General features: G+C 38.5%; 1 protein-coding gene across 1 annotated transcript in view; it reads left to right on the forward strand.

The window, feature by feature from the left end:
- Positions 1–8,786, forward strand: part of LOC135211167 (thioredoxin-like protein 1) — a gene marked incomplete in the record, with an annotated part of 62,930 nt that extends 54,144 nt beyond the window's left edge. The window contains 1 exon segment of the mRNA XM_064244356.1: positions 8,274–8,786. Coding sequence (XP_064100426.1) covers positions 8,274–8,484 — 211 coding nt within the window.
- Positions 8,787–9,008: the final 222 nt, after the last annotated feature.

The following is a 9,008-nucleotide window of genomic DNA, read 5'->3' on the forward strand; positions in this document are numbered from 1 at the left end:
ACTGTTAACAGTAACATTGGTTGTATAGCAGCTGCAGAATTTGAATCTGGTAGAATCTTCCCAGTCGATGTCTCTGGCATACTATATAGGAATCCAGTACATTTTGATTTTGTCTAAACCTAGGCTAGGCTTTGTTTTTGTTAGAAGCCAGCATGTCCAATTCTAGTATGCAGTGTAAGGTATTGCAGCAAAGGCTGCAATTCTAGGTTAATCAAAGCTTGTTATGACCCACATTCAGCTTGCATTAGTTGTAGGGGTCAGAGTAGTTCTCTGCAGTTAACTTGTAACGAATGTGAGAATTGGGGGGATAAGGTCTGGAGGACTTTAGAGACTCCTATGAAAAAGCTTAATAGAAATAAAAAGAGAAAAGTGGCTGTTAGAGCCAGTGGTAGGCAATCCTTAGCTAGTCAGGCTGATGTTGATGTGTCTTTTTCTCATTCTTTTTCTGTCACACCTGTTACCATGTTTCAAGCTTCACAACCTGATTTTAACCCTGGCTCCCCTGCAAACCGTACCTGATCCTGTTTCCAGCCTCGAATTGCGAGTAGACCAGAAATTTGCTATGATGTTACAGGCCATGGAACAATAAACAGCTAATGTCAAAGTTCTCATGGGCAAGGTAGGTAAAATTGTTGAATGAGTTTTTGCAAGTGTTAGTGCAGTGGAGGAGATGGCTGCTCATCCTACTGATTATCCTAGGCAAAAGTTCCCTGTCATACTCCCCCACACCTTGGAGAAGTCATACTGGTAGCCCAAGGGAGGTTGATCTTGTCGTAGTATCCCAGGTATCGACAGAGTCATACTGGAGAAGTCATACTGGTAGCCCAAGGGAGGTTGATCCTGTCGTAGTATCCCAGGTATCGACAGAGTGCTACTGAAAAGGAGTCTCTAAGGAAATGTCTTGTTTTTTCCTCAAGTGTGTCTAGCTCAGAGGTATCACCACCCAGGCGCCAATGGCTCTTTGTGGATGAATCTTGTCTGTTGAAAAGACGAGTGAGGAAGGATTCGCTTTCTCCCATGCCTTCCAAGAAGGCTTGTGATCTCCCTACTGAGTAACATCTATTGTGTAGTTTCTGTGACAGTCCCAAGTGTTTTTCCTTAGAAGTTCCTGTTGGGGAAGGACAGTGTGTTCCAGAAAAGCCTCCTTCATCCAGGAGTTGTTCTTCCTCTAGAAAATCTTTAGAACGGCCTAATGTACCAGTGGATGTTCCTACACTGTGGTCAGTATTTAAGCATCCATTGGTGCTGGGTGCCCCTCTTGCTTCTCGTTCGTCAGCCATACCTTCTGTCTACGAGTCTGTTGGGGCCTATGGTAATGTGTGTGTATCTGCCTTAGGAGGGGCTCCTGTATCAGTGTCAGTGTATCCAGTGCCTACTAGAAGTTCTTCTATGCCTAAGAACCACCGTGCCCTGAGCACCCATCGGCACCTGTGCTTTTGTAGCCTTCTAGTCTCCCAGAGACTGCAAAGTGCCCAATGGCACCAGATTGCCCATTGGCTTATACTTCCTCTTCAGTTCAGCCATCTCATGAGCGCCTCTTGTCGACAAAGTGCCCATCGGTTCCACAAGAGCTCCCTTTGGTGCCCAAGTCTCCATTAGAACCCATCGGCGCCACAGCTTCTAGCAGCGCCTCGGCTTCCAGCGTGGCATCAGTCTCCTTCAGTGAGTTTCTCATTTGCTTCTCAGTTGCCAGGACAAGCAACTCCTGCAGTGCCTTCTCATCCTTCAGGAATGCAAACTACTTCTGTTGATCCTTCAGTAGTGGATATCTAAAGGTAACTGGATAGTATTTTGGGTATGTTTCAGAAACCTCGAGCTCCTGCTCAACTCCCTTCCAACTTGTCTCCTGTCACTTCGGAAGGAGAAGAAGAAGAAGTAGATGAGGATACTCTTATGGCATATTCTTCTTTGCTTTAATATTTATCAGCAAATTTCCATAGTTTTTTCACCAGCAGCTCTGGCTTCCCCGACTTCTATTTACCAGATTGATAACCTATTTACCAAATGGATAACCAGGTAGAGGGTGCCTCTAACCTTCCAAAGTTGTTTTTTTCTGTATGAGCCAAGAATTCTTTGAAAGAAATGAATTTGTGGCTCTTGGAGAAGAGAGAGCAAGGGAAAGTCAACTTTTGTCTCCTTCCTTCTAAGGTGTCTATTATGAGTCATTGTCCATATGAGACGGGAAGCTCTTGGCCTGGGAGTTTTTACCTCCCCCCTGGGAGACTTCTCCAGTCATATTGACTCCTCCAGGAAATCAGCCTTCAATTCAACCAAAATTATGTTCTCGACCTCAGAACTGGACTATCTTCTGAAGAACATTTTCTGTGTTTTGGAAGTTATAAGTATTATGGACTGGTGTGTAGGAGCATCAGCTCGCAAGATTAAGATGTGTGCTGCCATCTCGTAGGACTTGATTGACATTGTATCCTACCTTGGTAAGGGTATTACAGATGGGTGTCTTGAATTAGCATCTATTCACCTTAGGCCTTCTCACGAAGAAGGAGCTTTGGTGTTCCTTTACTCCAAAAGGAGTGACCCCCGCTCTCGGAGGTCTGCTCTTCTGTTCTTGCCACTTATAGTAAGCACCTGTTTCCTCAGACCACAGGTCTGTAGATTTCTTTGGATCTTCAAAAAAATTTACTCGATCTTTTGGTACAATCTGCGAAACACCCCAGGAAGAAGACGACCAATCATGTTCCTGCTTCTTCTTTGTCTTCCACTCAGTATCAGCCCTTTCATGGCAGAGGTAAGTCAAGAAGTCTCCCCAGAGCTTGAGGGAATGTCTGTTTTACTCCTTGAGTAATCAAAAAGTAATCATCTAAATCTTCTTTCAAGAAATGAGAAGCAAGTCCTCCATACTCAGTAGGAGCAAGGCTCCTTCATTTTTGGCTGAGTTTGGGAAGTGAGAGGGGGCAGAACCATGGGTCGTGAAGGTTGTCAAAGAGGGTTACACCATTCCCTTCATTCGAAACCCTCCCTTAGCCAGCTCTCCACTAATTTTGACAGCTTACTCTGCCAACTCGGAGAAATTCTTAGCTCTCGGCCAAGAAGAGTAGTGACATCCCTGTTAGCAAAGAGGACTATAGAATTAGTAGAGGGTCCCTACTCAAAAGGTTTTTACAACCGTCTTTTCATGGTCCCCAAGGCCTTGAGGGCTGAAGTTCAAGATGGAAATGAATCAGACAGTATTATCCTCAATTCATCAAGGAGACTGGCTGATCTCAATCAGTATGGAGGGCTTGTAGTTCCATATCCCTATTCACCCAGAATCAAGAAAGTTCTTGAGATTCGTTTTCCAGAACAGAATATACCAGTTCAAAGGTCTGTGTTTTGGCCTTTCAACAGCTCCTCAGGTGTTGACCTGTGTCCTAGCCCCCCATGGCAAAGTGGCTACATCTAGTAGGTATGAAGATCTCTCTCTACCTCGGCGACTGGCTTGTTCTCTCTCAAAGTTGAAATGTATGGAGAACCTGCAGAAAACCCTGGCATTAACTAAAGAACTGGGTCTTATAATAAATTTAGGGAAGTCTCCTTTAGTCCCTTCTCAAGGGATAGTATACTTGAGGATGAGGATCAACTCTGTAACTTTTCGGGCTTTTCCCTCCCCCAAAAGGATTGACACCTGCCTTCGGAAAATAGAGAAGTTTCTCTCCCTTCAGTCTTGTTCGGTGAAGGAATGGATGAGCCTTTTGGAGAGACTCATCTTTAGAACATTTCATAACTCTGGGTCTGTTGGACATGAGAAACCTGCAATTATTCCTCGGAATCAACTGAAATGGGAAGCACCCAGATTTGTTTGTGTTCCCAGTAACAGCAGAAATAAAGGAGGAGACCTTGTATGGTGGAATTCAAGAGCAAGACTTTTGGAAGGGAAATCTCTCATTCCTCTGAGCCCTGACCTGATGTTTTATTCAGACGTATTGAACCTAGGTTGGAGAGTTCTCTTGGGAGACAAGAAAGTCTCAGGAGTTTGGACTGTAGAACAAAAGAGCTGGCACATAAATGTGAAGGAATTAATAGCCATTCACTAAGGATTTAAAACCTCTACAGAGATCAGCAACAAAGTAATAACAGTCCACTCGGACAACACAACAGCTCTGTCCCATTTGAAAAAATGGGTTTATCCATTCCTTCACTCTGTACAAGGCAGCAAGAGACCTGCTCTTATGGGTGCATCAGAATCGTACATCGATTTTAACAAGGTTTATTCAAGGCAAATTCAATGTGTTGGTGGACAAACTGAGCCGCTGAAAGCAAATTTTCCCCATAGAGTGGATGTTAGATCCTCTAGTGTCTCAACCTATGGAAGTTGTGGTGCAAACCAGTATTGGATGTCTTTGCCACAGCCAAGAATCATCGCCTACCCCTTTACTGCTCACCAGCCCCTGATCGTCTTGGGCAACAGATGCGATATTGATAAACTGTTCAGACAAGGACCTGTGTGTCTTTCCTCTGTTTAGGATGGTGAGAGGTCATCAACAAGTTCAGATCTCATCAAAACCTCACGATATGATAATGCTAATTACTCCTTACTGGCTGGCCAGCTCAGGAGTGGTTTCCGGATCTCTTGGAATTACTCACAGACTTTCCGAGCCTGTAACCACAAAAGACCAGTCTGCTCAGACAACCCCATTTCAGATGGTATCACCAAGGACTGTCTACTCATGCTCTGACCACATTCAGACTGTCAAGAGACTCCTTCTAATGAAAGGCTTTTCGAGCCCAGCTGTTGGACATTGCAGAAGAGTCACCCAGTAATGTATATCAAGCACAATGGGCCCTCTTTTGGTCCTGGTGTAGGAAAAATAACTCCTCTTCTACTAAAATGTCTATAGCAGAAATTGCTGATTTTTTGCCATACTACGTCTATTATTAAAGGATACATGACTGAGCTGAACTTTGTATTTAAGCACAGGGGTATTGACCTCTCGCAACAAAGACCTCAGATCTCTTAACCCTTAAATACCTATTGGACGTATTATACGTCGACGAAAATTGTCTGTTGGGTGCTTAATTGACGTATAATACGTTGATGCAAAAAGTGTTTTTTTTTTTAAATTTGCAAAAAAATAGTTATAGGCCTACTTGGCAAAAACTTTTGAATCACGCGCCTTTAGGGATGCTGGGAGTTCACGGATCAAGCTTTTGTTTTGTTTACAAGCGTTACCCAGGCGTGCATGCGCAAATTTATTTCTCTCTTGCACTAAAAAGCATCAGCGACACATCTAAGAAATTATTTTGTCACATTGACGTAATTTTTGCACCATTTTATATTAGCTTTTACATAGAGTTTTATATATGAAAATGTGTGCAATTTCATGTAGGATACACAAAAAATAACCCATGGTTATAGCTTTTATCAGTTTTGAAATATTTTTATATAAACGATAAGTGCCAAAATTTCAACTTTCGGTCAACTTTGACTCGACCAAAATGGTAAAAAAACGCAATTGTAAGCTAAAACTCTTAAAATTTAGTAATATTCAATCATTTACCTTCATTTTGCAACAAATTGGAAGTTTCTAGCACAATATTTCGATTTATGGTGAATTTAAAAAAAAACTTTTTCCTTACGTCCTCCCGGTAACTCTGCTGAATTAATCAGAAATTCTTTTGTCCGATTGTGATAATGTTTGCACCGTTTTATATTAGCCGTTACATAAAGTTTTGTATATGAAAATGTGCGCAATTTCATGTAGAATACAACAAATAACAACCCATGATTGTAGCTTTTATCAGTTTTGAAATATTTTCATATAAATCACAATAAGTGCCAAAATGTCAACCTTCGGTCAAGTTTGACACGACAGAAATAGTCGAAAAACGCCATTGTAAGATCAAACTCTTCCATTCTAGTAATATTCAATCATTTACCTTCATTTTGTAACAAATTGGAAGTCTTGAGCACAATATTTCGATTTATGGTGAATTTATGAAAAAAACATTTTCCGTACGTCCGCATGGTAACTGCCGAAAAAATCAGAAATTCTTTCGTACGATTGTGGTAGGGTTTGCACCGTTTTATATTAGCCGTTACATAAAGTTTTATATATGAAAATATGTGTAATTTCATGTAAAATACATCTAAAAACAACCCATGGTTGTAGCTTTTGTCAGTTTTGAAATATTTCCATATAAATCACGATAAGTGCCAAAATGTCAACCTGCTGTCAAGTTTGACTCAACTGAAATGGTCAAAAAATGCAATTGTAAGCTAAAACTCTTACATTCTAGTAATATTCAATCATTTACCTTCATTTGGCAACAAATTGGAATTCTCTAGCACAATACTTTGATTTATGGTGAATTTAAAAAAAAAACTTTTTCCGTACGTCCGTGCAGTAACTCTTGCCGAAAAAATCAGAAATTCTTTCGCCTGATTGTGGCAATGTTTGCACCGTTTTATATTAGCTGTTACATAGAGTTTTATATATGAAAATGTGTGCAATTTCATGTAGAATACAACAAAAAATAACTCATGGTTGTAGCTTTTGTCAGTTTTGAAATATTTTTATATAAATCACGATAAATAGAAAAAATTCTACCTTTGATCAACTTTAACTCTACCAAAATGGTCGAAAACTGCAATTTTAAGCTACAACACTTACCGATTTATGGTTAATTTTTTATAACTTTTTTTTATTATTTTTGCCTGCACGTTAAGAATTCATGCATCATATTGTGATAATATTTTTTCTGTGTTGCTTTGATCGTTTTACAATTTGTTATATACCAAAATCATCATAATTTAGTGTACAGTACAACAACAAAAATAATTAACTCATTAGCTTAAACCGTTTAGGTCACAGCATGATTTGTATACAATTATATAAGAAATTTTTTTTGCGCTGTCATATATTCCAATATTTATATATGATAATGATATTTTTTTCATTTCTGATGGTTGCATACTAAACTTCAGGCAATGACAAAAAAGGAGCCTAAAATGAACTCTTAATCTTGAAAACTAAGCGTGCTGTGATTTTTTGAAAAAAACTTTTTTTCTGCTTCGGCGCTCATTCCCGAACGCCGCCGGCATATGGGAGACACTTTCAGAAATACCGGCTCGGCGTTTAAGGGTTAAGACCTTTTGACATGACAAAGCAGAAAGAGTAGGGTGAGGTGGGTGAATACCGACAGGTGGGGGAAAACTGACGAATTCTCTGGTATGAAAACTATTTCAAATTATGCGCTGAAACTCACCACCAACACAGCAACCATCTCAGTGAACACAAAAGCAACAGGTTTACGCCATCATGACATCTGTGTATATCAGGCAAGAAAATTGATTTTTTGGATGTCTGTTGTAATTTTTCATGCTTCTACCATAGTGTCTTATGTCCTGAATATGGTGTGATTGTGTCTAGATAAGTTTCATTATGATATTTAATCATATTGACATGTTATCAAGTGAAATGAAGTGTGTCCTTTCAAAATGGCTGCCACACCCTTGTTGTGAAAAAAAAACATGCGGGGTACTGCCGACTGTAAACATGCTTGGAAACATCAACCCCAACACAAATGCATGAAATTATGAATATGTATTTTGAAATATTTTTGAAGTTTTGAATATTTTGAAATGTTGAATATTTTTGAAATACATAACAAAAAGTGGAACAGTGTTTTTTTTGAGCAAAGTTGAAGGTGATATTTAATGAATTGTGATGCAATATTAGTGTTATTATGCTAAAAAAAGGAAGTTTTTATTGGGTGGGTTCAACTCTACCTATTCATATGTCTAATGTCATTGAGTCTTTCTGATGTAGCCTACTGCCTTCTTGGAAGATTAATTATCAGTGTCATTATGCTAAAAACTAGGAATTCGGGTTTTGGAGGGTTCCCCCACCCCCTGGTCAGTGTTTCCTTACGTTTTCAGAGCACCGACCATTTCCTGAAAATTTTTATAAAGTGCAAAATATGACACTTTTTCTCTGAGTTAAGGATTTATGATTATATTATTGAAGAATAACCCAAAAAGAAATTACTCAAGAATCATGTACATTTTCACTAGTATCAAAGTACTCTTGTCACAATGGCAATTTTATCCACCATAATAAGTTGAAAAATATGGCTTATGTAAAGTATTAAAGGTAGCTGTTATGCAAATTTAAGTAATTCACATAAATTTAGCTGGAAATTGGTTAAAACTATATTTGCATTATCATTGATGAAATATTATATTGTGTATCCCAGTTATAATGATATTTTATCCAGTATAGAAAGTTTTGTTGTATAGATTAGATTAATTTTAATTTTTTATTGAATCTTTACAGGCTTTCACCAAAAGAATTGGAAGGTGAAGTGATCCATCTGAAGTATGTCAAACTTCAAAATGTCATCAATTGTACATTATTTATTAAGGACAACCAAACAGAGGCTGATACCACACAGATTTCATATTTACAAATTATAGGATCACCAGTGCAAACAACCAAAATGGCTGATTTCAAGAGGGTTGCTGGAAAGAAAGGCGAGAGTCACTGATTATAGCGGGATCTAGTACTTAGATTTTTTCTGTTGAATTTTATTTAAAGAATTGTTTCAGAAGACTTAAAAATTTCATCTTTTTAATTAGGAAGTGATGGGAAATGGTCAAGTGTAGTAAAAATATATTTATATTTTTCTATTTTAAAAGTTTCTAATGTAATTTGCTTATGAAATTCCAACTTAGTGCCTATTTTGTTTTAAGAAAAATTGGCTACAGTACATTAAAGAAAAATATTGTGAATGCTTCAAAAATTGTTGATAATTGTCAGTTTTACAATCATAAAACAATTCCTTCCAGGTTTCTTGTTTTGATTGTATCCTGTTGTGGTCATGAGAAACCCAGTTTTTGTGATAAGAGGAATTTAGGTAATGAAAGGATATGCTGATGGTGGTTACGTAGAAAGATTTTTGTGTGCAGTTTCCTTATATGACAGCTTAGGAGTAGTTCATATATCAAGGTAAGTAGGTAAATTGAATGTGTTTATTCTCAATTGTTCTTTTACTCTAGTATTGCAAATCTT

Source organism: Macrobrachium nipponense, chromosome 4 (assembly GCF_015104395.2).
Source record: "Macrobrachium nipponense isolate FS-2020 chromosome 4, ASM1510439v2, whole genome shotgun sequence".
Lineage (NCBI taxonomy): Eukaryota > Metazoa > Arthropoda > Malacostraca > Decapoda > Palaemonidae > Macrobrachium > Macrobrachium nipponense.